The 16,360-nt window shown below is 44.4% G+C and overlaps 3 protein-coding genes across 4 annotated transcripts in view; 1 reads left to right on the forward strand and 2 right to left on the reverse strand.

Annotated features, from left to right (window-relative positions):
• Positions 1–1,496: 1,496 nt before the first annotated feature.
• On the reverse strand, positions 1,497–13,901 carry ccdc78 (coiled-coil domain containing 78). Its single transcript, XM_055923985.1, has 15 exons — positions 13,811–13,901; positions 13,386–13,461; positions 13,062–13,193; positions 12,853–12,939; positions 12,316–12,687; positions 12,098–12,148; positions 11,104–11,192; positions 10,699–10,777; positions 10,424–10,549; positions 9,975–10,180; positions 3,833–4,007; positions 3,602–3,645; positions 3,434–3,515; positions 3,164–3,264; positions 1,497–2,917 (listed from the first exon to the last, which is right to left on the reverse strand). Exons 1-15 carry the CDS (start codon positions 13,879–13,881, stop codon positions 2,776–2,778), a joined length of 1,833 nt encoding a protein of 610 aa, XP_055779960.1. The 5' UTR covers positions 13,882–13,901; the 3' UTR covers positions 1,497–2,775.
• LOC129855900 (dynein light chain Tctex-type protein 2) lies at positions 13,859–14,487 on the forward strand. Its single transcript, XM_055924008.1, has one exon. It carries the CDS (start codon positions 13,859–13,861, stop codon positions 14,366–14,368), a length of 510 nt encoding a protein of 169 aa, XP_055779983.1. The 3' UTR covers positions 14,369–14,487.
• A 51-nt stretch (positions 14,488–14,538) lies between these two features.
• The window catches only part of ift140 (intraflagellar transport 140 homolog (Chlamydomonas)), a 47,827-nt gene continuing 46,005 nt past the window's right edge, over positions 14,539–16,360 (reverse strand). For both annotated transcript variants that reach the window (XM_055923968.1, XM_055923974.1), the window contains 3 exons: positions 16,179–16,345; positions 15,787–15,928; positions 14,539–15,583 (listed from right to left, as the gene is read on the reverse strand). In XM_055923968.1, the coding sequence (XP_055779943.1) occupies positions 15,371–15,583; positions 15,787–15,928; positions 16,179–16,345 (522 nt within the window). In that variant the 3' untranslated portion in view covers positions 14,539–15,370. The remainder of the gene's footprint in view (positions 15,584–15,786; positions 15,929–16,178; positions 16,346–16,360) is intronic.

Here is a 16,360-nt window from a genome sequence, read left to right on the forward strand (position 1 = left end):
CCTCCCCAGACAAATAGCTAGAATGCTTAGAATATGTATTGGAGTTTGAAATGGGAGACAGTGCTAAGTTTCTTGTAAGGAGGCTGAGTGCTATAGCAGCCGGTCACGTGCAGGAACCCATGCAATGAGTTATTGCTTTTATGCTTCTTGGTTTGTGTAGAATGTATGCATTTTCTACATGTGAATGAATGTCCTTAAATCTTGTAATTTTCTTTTAAATTGAGAGGATTCTCAAAATGGGGGATTATGGTGGAAAATGGCAAGATTGTTATAATAGTCAGTGTTATCTGCCAGAGGCCCATCCTCAGTAGAACATACACACACAATAGTTATAAGAATACTCTATTCTGTTGCATAAAACAACAATTTGATGCAATAAAAGTATTATAACATAATCTTACAATTTTTCACCATAGTCTCCCACCTAATTTAAAGATAGTTGATTCAAATCCAGAAAGTCACTACACCGTTTGTGAAAACCATACTGTGCACTTATAATCCTTTTATAATCAAATTCATACAGCATTTTCAAAGATCATCTGCACCTGCGTGCATGTGATAGATCGCCTTCAGTGTTGATTAACTAGACTTTTACCTTTACACTGGAACTTACAGTACAGGTGACTTCAGTAAACTCCACCTTTCCACTATCTGCATGTTGGAATGATGTGTATGAACCCTGGATTGCAGATGCTATTTAATGGCCAATGATGGGTTTTGACGCCACCAGACCCCATTTTGGAACTCCCTAGAAGGAGCAGTCCTCCATAGGAATGAATGGAATTCTACAGTATTTTAATTAAATGTTTTTAAGTATTTCTTAAAAACATGTATTTAAGTATTTCTCTGTTTGTAACATTAGTACTCTCTAAAACACTTTTTTTTCATGTTCAGTTCACTTAATATAATTTAAAAGTATGCATTAAGGTGTCAAAATGAATGTCAACATGAATTAATGCATTTCTATAGCTTCCAAAACATTTTCTATACTAGAGGAGGTGTACCAAAATACATATAATTGGTAGGAAATAGTCTTCAACCAGGGATCACATGCACTGAACCCAGTGGTCTGCCAGGGTACTGCAGGTACCCACAAACAAATTTCACAAACATTTCTAAAAGTTAATTTCATTATAGTTACATTTGTTACATGTATTTATAAGTGCAGGTCATCCATTATAACATGCAGCACAATCAAACCAAGAATATTGATACAATTGTCCCAGATACAGGAATGCGGTGGCTTCTGATGCACTGCATGTCCCCCTATCTCCCCAACAATAGAGAGCAAGATATGTTCTACTCTGGGTAACAAGAGTGTTGTGCCCTCACAATTAACCAATGTAGTACCTTGCCAAAATGTTACTGTACATTTGTTTTACTTAACTATCAGACAATTTGCATAATGAATGCTGCCTCCATGTGTAAGAATGTAACAGATATGGCAGACCAGTTGGAGGTTTGGAGCATGTTGGAGCCACAGAAAGGAGAGTAAGTTGCATAAAAAGCTAGTGTAGTTTATTTATAGTGAAACAATAAACACTCATACAGTAGCTCTATAATCTTCTCTTGGTCTCCTTAATCTATGTGAATGAGTTGCTTTTAACACTGGTTAAATAGACCTCATCTTAGCATTTCCCACTAAGATCTATTTGTCTTTATCCCATTCTCTCTCAACTGTCTCACAGAAGTGTCAGGTCAATTGTTCTACTGCTTGAGTACTGGCACCTCTTATATTGGTGTTTATATTGGCTCCAAATATAAAGAGTTTGAGTACTGGCTCCTATTTCAATCCACTTCAAGCACTAAGTGTGGCTGCTTTCTCACCCCACAACCATGTCTTCTCATCCAACCAATTATTCCTCCTGTCCCCCCTTGTTCTCTCTCTTTCTCCTCCTTGCTCTCCAATAACATGAATGTGTACGCTAAATATCAAAGTGGACATGCAGACCTCTTCTGAAAATAATTGAATTTCAGTGAGATCTTTAAAATTCTGCCTCAACCCTTCTCCTCTGCTGAACTCCCTCTGCATCGTTATAATTGAGATCACGATGTTCATCTGTAACTCAGGTAGAACCACCATCAGGATTCTCTCTGCTTCAACTATGGCCTCTTTTTCATAGTTCTCCCTCATCTCCTGCCTGTTTCTCTCTTCCCTCTCCCTCTTCTCATTCTCTCAATTTCCTCCATTCTATCAGTTCCTCTCCATAGCTCCCTCTCTAGCGCTCTTTTCCTCAAACTACATCTATCTATTTTCCTTTTAAACATCTTTGTTTTATGACAAAAACATTTTCTGGTCATTTCTATGTATTCCTTCTATCTTTGATCCAAGGTCAATAATGCAGAGTTGCAAGTGCTGTCCACCAAGTTGCAACTCTTGGACTGCGCAGCTCCTGATAATATTCTTGCTAGGCGTAGTTAGACAAACTTACAGTGTGGGCAATTTTATCCCTCACACATTTATTTCTACTTGGCAAAACAACTGTTTCATGTTACAATATGATAGTAAAGTAACAAGATTTTTAAGCTCTAACCTAAATGAGTATGACACGTTTGTAAAGGATAAATACAATATTACAGTCATGTTGATGAAGTGAGGAACGGTTACTTTATAAATGATAATAAAAAGCAATACTGAAACAAATGCCTTTCCATGGAGTCCATTATTATGTCATAGTAGCCAATCATGTTATTCTTTGAGGAATATTCTGACTGGCACAGATTTCATACATATGGTTAGATACCAAAGCAAGGGTTCATGTGTTGTTTAGTTTTTTAGCGGGGTGGAAGATCATATTTCATAGCTTGGATTCCTGATCGAGCGATGGATTGGCGGGGTTTGGGAGCCTCAGCTCTGTGGGCAAGCCCCGTCTCCAGACCCAGCAGTCTACGCAGCCGTGTGATCTCCTGCTTGTACCTGTAGAGGGACAACGCTCATCTGAACACCCTTTACTCAGACTCTAGTAATCCTTAAATCCAGATGTCAGTACCCTGCCACTTTGTTAAGTAGTGCACTTAATGAACTCAGTAGCTATGGGAGAATATGTCAGGTACATTTATGAGATCTGAGTATCAAAACGGAATAGACAATACAGACATCATGTCTTTATGAATTTGCTATGTCCTTTTAGTAACTAGACAGCTCCAAAATGGGTGTTGCTACCTGCCCAGGTGCTTGTCAACATACTCCTGCAGCTCTAAGAGCTGCTCCTCGGCAACTGTAGCCCTGGTGATGAGCTGGGCACGCTCCCTCTCATGGCCCTCCTGTTTGGACAATAGGGATGTTTCCATTTCAACTTAACTTAGGTCATAGAAACAGATTATTTTGTTGTAGTGTTATAACAATTTGATTCTTAGAAGAGAAGTTAATATGGGAGGGTAAAGCAGTGGACTCATATCTCTGATTTGTGTAAGTAGAGGGGTATGTTATTACCTGAGTAGAGTTGGTGATCTCCCGTAGCTGTTTCCTAATATCAGTCCAGGCCTCTTCAGATATCTGCCCTGATTTTCCAGAACTGTACAAGGTTAGAGAATTATTTATGATCTAACTCATTCATATATTTGATTATTATTTCATGTCATTTTGAAAGATATTACTCACTCCTGAAAGTTGACTGTTTGAATAGGTCTAGTGACGACAGCCACCTAAAAAAAGAGGTACAAATCAATGAATGATCAAGAGTCATTTCAAAATATGACTGAGCAACAACAATTAAACAAAACCCCATAAAATGCAACATGCAGCCTATATTTAGGAACATGACAAAAGACAAAACACAATAAACATGGTCTAGAATACTCAGTCTAAAATCAGTCTTGTCAGTATAACTACAGGCTTCTGAGCCTCTCGGAGCTGGCCCTCCAGCCTGGCCTTGTCCTGACGTAGGAGCTGGAGCTCCCTTTCTGTCTCTCCTCTCAGCTCACTGGGCTCCAAGCTGAAGTGGGCCTCAGGGGGTCCGGGGTCCAAGCCACTCTCTGGCTGGGACAGGACCTGCTCCCTCTGCACCCTGACACACATACAGAGGAAAGAGTGCTGGCTGAAGGTGTTTGGCATTGTGAAGTCATAGTCATTTGGGGGCTATTCGTTTCTAGATTGCGGAAGTGGGACCAGTTTATGAAGAGTGAAGAGTGAAAAGTCAAGGGAAAGACAAGGTAATAGAGAATGGAGTGGCTGTCTGACCGGATTCTCTGGACGCCTCCGATAGCTAAACAACCATACCTTCTGTGCATGTGCTAGTTCGGCTGCCAAGAGGTGGACCAGGCTACTGTGGCGAATTGCAATGATGTGCAGTAGATCAAATTGTTTGGTGTTGCATGATCATTGAGAAGCGAATTAACAGGTATTTTGCCCCAATGCAATGTGTAGACAGAGCTAGGCTACATGTTGCATGTGATGTTGTCATATAGGCTAAATGTGTTTGGTTTCACATTTAGGATAAGGATATTGCAAAAAATATTGTGTGCATCAAGCTGATGCTTGTGCAACTGCAATATTCTTAGTTAAGATGATGCTTTTTTATTGTCACTGGTGGATGTGTTGTCTCACAACTTTACCCATACACTCTTTCCACAAGCATTCTGTTGAACGCAGAATGAGGGAGAGATAATTTTGTTGTTTGGGAAAGTTTTGAAAGTCTATTGAAGTTGTGTTACTAGCTATCTACTTTTTGAGTTTGGTGGCCGCAACGCGGTTGGCATCAGTTGCTGGGACCACTACTATCTATCTGTCCAGATATCCTGCCGACCAAGACCGGGTCTGAGGAGCTGCTTGGCGTAGCAGCTAATCTAGTTGCTAGCTAGCTGCCTATCAAGCTAGCGGAGTTTTCTTGAGGGCTTCAACGCAGCCCGCAATGCGGTTAGCTATTGTGGCAGGGACCTCTGATTGTCCCGAAATGTGGTTGTCTGGATCCCTGCTGTTTGTTGCTGTTGTTTCCAATCTTCCCTGCAACCTGCGCTGTCTGGAACTTCGAATAACAGCGTAACCTACGTTGCTACATTGACAAAGACCAAAGCCGGCGGGAGTACCATTGAGGACAGTGGTGTCTCTCTATCACAAGTGAAGAATCTTTTAAATGAACAAATCATTTTACAAGCAGTTGGTACAACAAGAAAACAGCTTCAAGTGTTGTGTTCAAATACTGGTGGAGTCAACTAATAAAATAATGGACGACCTGACCAGAGAGGTCCAGGACCTGAAGAACAGTTTGCAGTTCTCTAGATGAGTTTAAATAGGAAAACGGCAAGATGACAGCAATCTGTAAGTCATTAAGAGAGGACAGCCATTCTGTATGATAATCCATGATAACAATGACAAAGAATCAAGGCGGAACAACATGGTTGTGGACGGAATTGCCACGAGACCTGGAAAAAAAAACACTGGCCCAGGTGACAGGCCCAGGCCGACTTTGGTCAAGTTCCTGAGGTTAAAGGACAAAGTAGCTGTTCTGGAAAGACCCAAGAACTTGAGAGGAATGTACATCTTCCTCAACGAAGACTATCATGAAGCTGTGTGCCAGAAGAGGAAATAACTTATCCCAGCCATGAAAGCTGCAAGAGCGCATGGTGACGTTGCTTACATCCGCTATAACAGGCTCACTATCCACCCTCCATCCCAAAAGCCTGGAAGGGATGAGAGAGCCAAGCCTAAGGGTTCATAGCTCCACCCACACAGCACACACATACACCAACTGATTAATGGACTGTTGAATGTATCTATTTTTCTCATTCTTTGTTTGCTCTTTTCCATATTATGTCTCTCTGATAAGCTACCCAGGAAAGGGCTGAAAATAGCCCATATAAAAAAAAATGAAATCAATAACTTGCTAACATCAGATAACATGAATATATTAGTCACTCACTTAGATAATTAATTTGTTGATACAGCAGTAGCAATACAAGGATATAACATCTATAGAAGAGACAGGAATGCTTATGGGGGAGGTGTTGCTGTATATATTGTAACGCTCGTCGTTAGGTGGAAGAGAGGAGGACCAAATCGCAGCGTGGTACGTTTCCATATTTATTTGAACACTTATAAACACGAACAAAACAATAAACAGAATGAAACCAACGACGCTACAGACCTGAACATGTGAACCTAGTGAAAACAAAGAACGCAATGAACAGGAACAATCACCCACAAACAAACAGTGAACACAGCCTACCTAGATATGGTTCCCAATCAGAGACAACGTAAAACACCTGCCTCTGATTGAGAACCATATCAGGCCAATCAGACACACCTAAACCAATGAGACACAAAACATAGAATATACCCACCCAGCTCACGTCCTGACCAACTAAACAAAGACTAAACAAAGGAAATAAGGTCAGGAACGTGACAGTACCCCCCCCCCCCCCCTCCCTCCCAAGGCGCGGACTCCGGCCGCAAAACCTGAACCTATAGTGGAGGGTCTGGGTGGGCATCTGTCCACGGTGGCGGCTCTGGTGCTGGACGTGGCCCCCACCCCACCATAGTTAATCCCCGCTTCCGTGGCCTCCTCCTATTGACGACCCACCAACATAACCCCACTCTACTGATGGGCGCCTCTGGACAGGGGGGCAGCTCCGGACTGAGGGGCAGCTCCAGACTAAGGGGCAGCTCCGGACTAAGGGGCAGCTCCGGACTAAGGGGCAGCTCCGTAATAAGGGGCAGCTCCGGACTAAGGGGCAGCTCCTGACTGAGAGGCAGCTCCGGACTGGGGGGCAGCTCCGGACTGAGGAGCAATTCCGGCATCACCGGCGTGACAGGCAGCTCTGGCAGGTCCTGGCTGAATGACGGCTCTGGCAGGTCCTGGCTGAATGACGGCTCTGGCAGGTCCTGGCTGACTGACGGCTCTGGCAGGTCCTGGCTGACTGACGGCTCTGGCAGCTCCTGGCTGGCTGACGGCTCTGGCAGCTCCTGGCTGGCTGACGGCTCTGGCAGCTCCTGGCTGGCTGACGGCTCTGGCAGCTCCTGTCTGGCGGGCGGCTCTGGCGGCTCCTGTCTGGCGGGCGGCTCCTGACTGGCGGGCGGCTCTGGCGGCTCCTGACTGGCGGGCGGCTCCTGACTGACGGACGGCTCTAGCGGCTCCTGACTGACGGCTCTAGCGGCTCCTGAATGACGTCTCTGAAGGCTCCTGTCTGGCGGGCGGCTCTGGCGGCTCCTGACTGGCGGGCGGCTCTGGCGGCTCCTGACTGGCGGGCGGCTCTGGCGGCTCCTGACTGACGGACGGCTCTAGCGGCTCCTGACTGACGGCTCTAGCGGCTCCTGACTGACGGACGGCTCTGAAGGCTCAGGACAGACGGGCGGCTTTGAAGGCTCAGGACAGACGGGCGGCTTTGAAGGCTCAGGACAGACGGGCAGCTCAGATGGCGCTGGGCAGACAGGCAGCGCAGGCGGCGCTGGGCAGACGGACAGCTCAGACGGCGCTAGACAGACGGGCAGTGTAGGCGGCGCTGGGCAGACGGACAGCTCAGACGGCGCTAGGCAGACAGGCAGCGCAGGCGGCGCTGGGCAGACGGACAGCTCAGACGGCGCTAGGCAGACGGGCAGTGAAGGCGGCGCTGGGCAGACGAACAGCTAGACGGCGCACTGTCCTTCTTTCAGCACATATCAAAGCCGCAGGCTAAAGTAAAATCTAGACTTGGTTTCCTCTATCATAATCGCTCCTCTTTCACCCTCAGTTGCCAAACTAACCCTGATTCAGATGACCCTCCTACCCATGCTAGATTATGGAGACGTAATTTATAGATAGGCAAGTAAGGGTGCTCTCAAGCGGCTAGATGTTCTTTACCATTCAGCCATCAGATTTGCCACCTATGCTCCTTATAGGACACATCACTATACTCCTATGTAAACTGGTCATCTCTTTATACCCTGCGCAAGACCCACTGGTTGTTGCTTATTTATAAAACCCTCTTAGGTCTCACTCCTCCCTATCAGAGAAATCTACTGCAGCCCTTATCCTCCACACACACACCCATTCTGCCAGTCACATTCTGTTAAAAGGTCCCCAAAGTGCACACATCCCTGGATCGCTCGTCTTTTCAGTTCGCTGCAGCTAGCGACTGGAACGAGCTGCAACAAACACTCAAACTGGACAGTTATCTCAATCTCTTCATTCAAAGACTCAATCATGGACACTCTTACTGACAATTGTGGCTGCTTTGCGTGATGTATTGTTGTCTCTACCTTCTTGCCCTTTGTGCTGTTGTCTGTGCCCAACAATGTTTGTACCCTATTTTGTGCTGCTACCATGTTGTTGTCATGTTGCTACCATGCTGTGTTGTCATGTGTTGCTGCCATGCTGTGTTGTCATCTTAGGTCTCTATGTAGTGTTGTCTCTCTTGTCATGATGTGTGTTTTGTCCTATATTTAAATTGTATTTATTTTTATTCCCAGCCCCCATCCCCGCAGGAGGCCTTTAGGTAGGCCGTCATTGTAAAAAAGGATTTGTTCTTAACTGACTTGCCTAGTTAAATAAAGGTTAAATAAAAAAATGACAAACCTCCTGGCATTGACAACTTAGATGGAAAGCTACTGAGGATGGTAGCTAACTCTATAGCCACTCCTATCTGCCACATCTTTAATCTGAGCCTAGAGGAAAGTCTTTGTCCTCAGGCCTGGAGGGAAGGCAAAGTCATTCTGCTCCCCAAGAATGGTAAAACAGCCTTTACTGATTCTAACAGCAGACCTATCAGCTTGCTGCCAGCTCTTAGCAAACTGTTGGAAAAAATGGTGTTTGACCACATACAATGCAATTTCTCTGTAAACAAATTAACAACAGACTTTCAGCATGCTTATAGAGAAGGGCACTCAACATGTACTGCACTGACACAAATGACTGATTGTTTAAAAGAAATTGATAATAAGAAGATTGTGGTAGCTGTACTGTTAGATTTCTGTGCAGCCTTTGATATTATAGACCATTATCTTGTTGTTGAGAAAACGTACATGTTCTGGCTTTTCAACCTCTGCCATATCGTGGATTCAGATCTATCTAACATAACTTAGAGGTTTTTTTTTAATGGAAGCTTCTCCAATTTAAAGTGTGGTGTACTACAGGGCAGCTCTCTAGGCCCTTTACTCTTTTCTATTTTTTACCCATAGAGCCCCACAGTGGAGGTGTCATAATACCCATAAAACCTAGCTGTCAAACAGGGAAATGGTTCCAATCATTTTCCCACCATAAATGTTTCCCATAAGGGAATTAAAAAACACAAAAAATAAGGGCTGTGTTTTGTGTAGGCTTACCCTGGCATGTCGTTTTGATAACCATGTAAATCTCTCTTGTACAAGGTGACTTTTAATAATATATTCGTCTGAATCTGGTAATGAATGGTGTGGCTGTTGAACAAGTTGAGGAGACTAAATTACTTGGTGTTACCTTAGATTGTAAACTATCATGGTCAAAACAACAACGCCTCTCCCCCATGTGACCTACTTGTTGTGTGTATGTACTGACGTATGTGTAACTGATAGATACATTTTAACATGTACTGTGTGTGCGTGTGTATGTAAATTGTAAAGTCTTTTGTCAGTAACGTATTTTTCGTTATGTGTCGGACCCCAGTAAAACTAGCTGTCACCATTGGCGTCTGCTAATGGGGATCCTAATAAATCAAATCAAACAACAGACAGAGAAGGTTATAGCTACACACACAAAAAAACTATTTGGTTGGGATGCTTGTTCAAATCACCGCAGGGTTTATCAGCTTTTTATGAATGTGTGCATTAAAAAAACACATGCACAGAACGTGATAGGTTTGTTTAGCTCTGGGGAAGAGGCGTCCTGGGGGGCGGGAGTGGAACAGGGTGGTTAGATCCGGTCACGCAGCCTCGGTCAATAGAGAACGACTACGGAGAGATGGGTTGGGGGTCAAGTTTCCTAATAACACACACAAACCTAACCAAGGATGACAGGACCATCCATGTGGTATACACATTGAGTAAATCACAGAATTACAACATGGAGGGCATGAGAGGTGCTAACCTATATGCGATAAGCAGGGCTTGGTGGTTCTTAGTGAGCCTCTGCAGTCTCTTCTTGTAGGAGCGTGCGGCAGAGGCTAGCTGCTCCTCTCTAGCCCTGTAGGAGGAGCGCACCTCTTGGAGCATGCTGTCCACGAAGCCCCTCATCTTCACCCTCTCTGGGGGGCCCTTCACCCCCCTCCCCTCCGCCAGACCATCCACATACTCCTGGAGAAAAGAGGCAAGGACCAAAATAGATTCCACAGCATCGGTGGTGTGGGTTCACTTTGATAACTGTGGTGTGGTAGGAGTTGGGGACTAGTAGTAGTGGGTTAGGAAGGACGTGTGGTAGGAAAATGGGGATCTTTCTGTCTGTATATGTCTAGGCTGCGAATCCCGGCATCTGTTTGACTGTGCATAATGTATGTGTAGCCTACCTGTGTGCATGCATCTGTCTTAGTGTGTACTCACAGCTAGGTCCTGTAGGTAGCGCCCCAGTTTGGCACGGTACTCCTCATTCAGTTCCTTCACCTGCATTTGTAGCTTAGAGTTCTCTTCCTCCACTTCCTTCAGCTGGCTCTGAGAGCTCAACATGGCCTGAATAGGAACACACACAAATTTTTTTTTTTTTTTTTTACAGAGCATCAAGTTGCAGATTCAGATTGATTAATGGCAAATCCAAAGACAATTATGGTATAAAACGATCATTTGGGTAGACCAGACACATGTGATGCGCTCTTTCGTACCGCACTCTGTTCGGCTAGTTTCTGACGGGTATCGCGGATGGCTCTCTTCTTCTCTTGTTGCTCCTTGCCCATTGCCACCCTGAAGACCCATCATAGAAGAAAAAACATGTCAGAGACCACATACCAGACAAGACCACATCACAAAAAAGAATCCCAAATTGTAGCGTGGACCACAGTGAAACAGAAACCAAATCAAACAGAAGACCACAAAGCAGACGTGGGCTACAGTGGCTAACGTGAACAGCCTGAGACAAGTTAGAGAAGTTGATGACTGAAAAATGAAGGATAATGACAAGATGCCTTGTTTCCTCAGTCACTACTGTTTATAGTAGCCAGAGAGGGTATTGCAGGTCCAGGGTTTTGATGTAAAGACATGTGAGACTAGACTAGTGTCTCTCTACTCACACTTTCTCCTCCAGTCTGTGCTGCTGCTCTTCATAGCTCTTCTTCATCTGCTCCAGCATGTCTTTGATCACATCCTGGTTCCCAAGCAGCTATGTCAGACATTGAAAAAAAGGATGTGAATATTGACTGGCTATCAGAGTCATATATTGTAGCAGGCTCAAGGGGGTGGGGTTTCTTCGTCACCAAGTTCAATAACCAAACATGCACACGAAGCACAACTAGAATACAAATGGGGAATTTATTATTATTAGGGAGATTTGCACACTGTGGGAAAGGGGGGAATTCAGAAAACATTTCGCAATCCGTTCTCGTTGTCCGTTCCATTCTCCAGGTGTAATCCTAAAACTCTGGCCCTCAACCAAACTGGTTCGGTACAGTGGGGGTAATCTGACAGTCCAGCTCACAACAGGTAATCACACAGATCATTCTCTCTTCTCACACTCTATAGCACACGTTTCCCTCTCAGTCCTCCTCCTGTTTGTGCAGCCCGCTTCCTCTTTTATCCCCAAGCACTCCATGGCTTAATGATCCACAGGCTTGCCTCGTTGGGGCATATAGAGAGAGTTGGGCCAATGCGGTTTCTGTCAATGTTCCGAGAGTGCCACTTTCTCCTCCATAGCTGTTGCTAAGTGATCATTGACGCTTCTGTGTTGTGTGGTTCATATTTGATAGTTTTCTAAACCTATGAAGATGTACAGTGAAAGCAGATCTGTTGACACCACAACACAGTACAGACTTAGATACACATTATTCCAAATGCTAATCAATAAAAATGTCTGTTCAATTCGCTGATCTTTTTTGCCGTTTTGAAACCTGGCCGAGATCTCTATATACCATGGCTCTGTTGACTATTCATGATAAACTGATCAGATGTGAAACTGTTAGGCACTATTCAGTTTTCACTTACATAATAACACACTTGCACTCAGTTCCATTAGGTTAAAAGTATTACTGACATTCATACATGACTTGTTGTGTTCAGAGATATACTCACACTCTTCTCCATAGATTTACGTTCTTGGTCCAACATAGCCAGGTCCTCTGGCTGTGATGAGAAGAACAAATTTGAGCAATGAGGAAGTTATATAGCCACATTGGTGGCTAGACCAGAAGTTATTAGATTATTTCTTTGTGCCTTATAGGAAATGTATTTTGACAAATTTCTGTGGCTGGTAATTGTCATTGTGGAAATGAACCAAAGCTCCCTCTCACCATTATTCTATTGTGAGACATACGGCTGACCAGCGCCCGCACCCTGTCCAGCTCCTGAGCAGCCTGCCCATAGACACCACCCTCTGTAGAGGCCCTAACACGCTGCTGCTGTTCCTCTGTCTGCCTGAAGAGGTCATCACGAGCCTGGGCCAGCCCAAGCAGCTCAGCGCTCAGCTCGTCATTCTGGACCACCTCCCTATCGTGGGCCTCAGTCAGAGCCAGGTAGTTCCTCTTCAGGGTCACGTATTCCTCTGTGAGGTCACTTCCTGTCCTCTCTGCCACCTGTAGGCGGACAGTGACAGACTGGAGCTCCCTGCAGAGCCTGTCCCTCTCCGTCTCCATCTCCACCACCACCCCTTCCTGGGATAGGATCTGAGGAGGGAAGGGTGAGGTGGGTGAGATACTAGAGTACTATCTGTGCATCAGGGTTGGGATCATTTCAATTAAGGTGAGTAATGACTATGTAGGGCCCAGATGGGTAAAGTAGGGCCCAGAGGTCTGTAATGACTATGTAATACATATTAATTTGAGCATCACCTTTATTTTCAGGTCAAAAATTTCCTTTTCATACTGCTCCCTCACTTTGTTGGTCTGTATATGTACCTCGACAAGTTCCTTGGATATCTGACAGGTAAAGGGATATAATAGGATAAATATTTCAGTTAACAGAAAGACAAGAGGTCTGGCTACATCCTAAATAAGTGATTGATAGATATCCAAATACAATGTAGTCTCATATATCCTACCTTCAGTTTCTCCTCTTCGCTTGAGACCAGTTTGGAAGAGAGGTCAGTCTTGGAGCCTGCAAGATAGCCCAACCTGCTCTCAAGGTAGCCCAGTTTGGTAAAGTGGCTTTCATTTTTGTCACGGAGCTGGACCTACATTGGTTGTATATTTGTATTATTTTTAAACAATGAAGACTTTGTTATATACATTTTTCAGGAACACAAGCCATAGGCCTACTGAAGATATTAAAGCTTGATGCAACTATAAGGTAACCTTGCAGGTTCATGTTTAAAGTTTGACCAAAATAGGCCAGTTTAAAAGGATAGTCAAAGTAAATGACTTACATTTTCATCTGTCAAACAACGAATTTTGTCCTGTAGTTCATTTAAAGACGAACGGTTGTCCTTCAAGTCCATGTTTCTAATACCAAACAAATTAATTATCCCAAGTTCCAGAGTTAGGAGAAAGTTTCTTGTATCTACAACATTGGTTGTTGCTATGGACCCTAAACTTGCCCCTGGCCGAAATAGACAACATTAAAAACAGTTTTTCGACGAATAGGAGCTATATTTATCAAATGTAATGGATTGTATGTATTTGTTAATGTTTTAGATTTTTTTTATTTAGTCTCAAATAGTTCAAAGCTCACAGCCTTTGAGAAAGTCTGAGCACGAGCCGGGTCTCACCACACTGTGTTCGAGTCGCGCAATGACAGTTGGAACAGCTGATTAAACATTTCACAACTCGCCGCTCCCCCTGAATTGCTTACCTGTTCTTGAAAATAAACTTGTTTTTAACTTCCAAACGTTTTCCAGAAATGTCTGAGCGTCGGGGTAGCATTATGAAGGGGATTCACAAAGATAGCCATACTGACAGGCTCCGAGGGTCAACCATGGACATTGAAATGCATGACGACGACGACTCCCACCCTGTGAAACGAGGGTCTTCAGTTTGGAAATCAGGGTTCAAAGGGAAACTAGCCAACACCTACAGGTTGGGACCAAAGCAGAAGTTTCTTCCCCATTTGATTCAGAAGAAAGGCGATGAGTTGATGAACCAAGCATTCGGTGAGCTGGCCTACGACCACGACAACTGTCGAGATGTGGCTGATAAAGTGGCTGCAGATATCCTGGCGTTCTGCAAAGAGCAAGTGTTTGACCGCTACAGATACGTGGCCAGGGTGGTCGTCGGCGACAAGAAAGGCCAGACAGTGAAGATAGCAAGCCGTACCCTGTGGGATGATGAAAAGGACAACTTTCTGACTCTCAACTTTGAGAACAGACACCTTTTCGCTGTTGGCATGGTTTTTGCCATTTATTTCGAGTGACAATGGGCAATGTGAAAGGCAGATGGCAATTTATCTCTACCTGCCAATAAATGAATGAGATGTCAAGTTTTTGTGAATACATTTTTTTTGTAGACAAAATAAAACAACAGTATCAGTGACCATCTGTGTGTTTCTGACGTGTGTATGTGGGTTTGTTGGCATCACCCAAGAAAGGTATAAACATTTTATTTAAAAATTGTAAAATACTGTACAGATTACTTTACAAAATATCTCAAAGATTTCAATTTAACTCACAGAAATGTACAAAACACTATCAATACACACGACACAAACCACATTCAGTTGAAATGTACAAACTCTGACCACAAATACAAAATGCATTTCAGGTAAAGAAAACATTGGTGTTTCAATTTCAGGACGGTTTAGGTCCAAGATGCACACAACTTTCAGATCCGAAGGCGGCTTTATTTTGAGTTGAAAGAGAACATTCTGCATAAAGCAAAACGCTAAACGGCATCAGCAGAACAAATATTGTATAGTTGTGCAAGGTATAGCAATGTATTTTTAATTTCTGTCAAATGGAAGTAGAGGCTTATTAGTGTAAAAAATATCTGAAATCCAACTATTTGTATGGTAAATATATTTTGAATTTCATCTACCATAAATATACTCATAAAATGTGTAATTGGTCTGAGTGATCCATCGGGTGTAACATTATACTCTCCACTGAGTATACTATCCATCCTCTTGGAGGGTGCAACGTGTTAGGTTTTTAACCCTGTATGAAATGGCCATAGAATCAGGCCACCTTGTCTCTCTAGTCCTAATTTAGAAGTCTCTGTGGCTTTAGTGAGGCGTTCTTTATTCCTGTTTTTGCAGGGCTGCAGTATATGCAGGCTTTTGTCCCAGCCTAGGACTCTGATTCAACCAATCAACTGCTCATCAAGACCGTGATTAGCTGAATCAGGTTAGACAGCTTTGGGCTACAACAAAACCGTGCACACCCTCTTGCCCCACAAGACCAGGGTTGTGTCCCAGCCCTCAGTCCCCTTGGTGGGACACCAGGGCTTCGTCCTCCTCCACCTCGTCCTCCTCTCCCCCGCTGTTGCGTCGGTCTCCCCTGCCTGAGAGCTGCCCCCGGCCCAGGGGTACACCCACTGCCCTCTGCAGGGCATCCAGGCTGCCCTGGCTCACGTAGTAGCTGATGTTCAGAGAGGGCAGCAGCTTCTGCAGATCCTCCAGCTTGCGGTAGGCCTGCCGAGCCGAGAATATGGACTGAGAATTAGGATGCTCACTGCTGTATGTATAGGTCTATAAATATTGTATCCCGCTACATGAATTCATGAAGACAGTGACGATAATGGTAATGACGACAAGCAAGATCAAGATGAAAATGAGGCTGAAAATGTTGATGTTCATGATAATGATGGTGTACACTAGTATCACTAGACACTCACCACCTGGAAGCTGCCCTGCTGACAGTGATGCTCCACCAGGAAGCCATATGCATCTCCTATCCTGACAGCAGGGTCCAGGTCTGGCTCTTCTAGCAGGGCCTCGCACAGACGCACTGCCTCACCTGGGTCCTCCTCATACAACCTACAGGGACAGGGGATGGACAGACAGGATCACACATCAAATCTCCTTCAGTGAGATCCACAAAATATCCTCTCCGTAACTACTCTACCTGTATCAAGACAAACCTAAATCAGAGGATCATGGCATGTATATTAAAGAGCCTTGTAGCAGTGACTGCCACTCAATATATGACTAAAAGAAAGTGAAACAGAAAGCGAGAGAGAGAGAGACAGAAATAGACCGACAAAGAGAGAGAGTGCAGTGTTCTTACCTGCGTGCCTGGACGAACCTCTTGACCAGAGTGATCTTGTGCTGCAGCTCAGCCATGCGAGCCTCGTGTTCGTCTGGGCTGCGGCCCTTAGCTTTCGAAAGGCACTTATAGGCCTCTGTCAGAGCACCCAGCGCCTTCTCATAGTTCTGGTAATCATCTATCTCCACCTAACAGAGGTAAAC

This window comes from Salvelinus fontinalis, chromosome 1 (genome assembly GCF_029448725.1).
Source record: "Salvelinus fontinalis isolate EN_2023a chromosome 1, ASM2944872v1, whole genome shotgun sequence".
Taxonomy (NCBI): Eukaryota; Metazoa; Chordata; class Actinopteri; order Salmoniformes; family Salmonidae; genus Salvelinus; species Salvelinus fontinalis.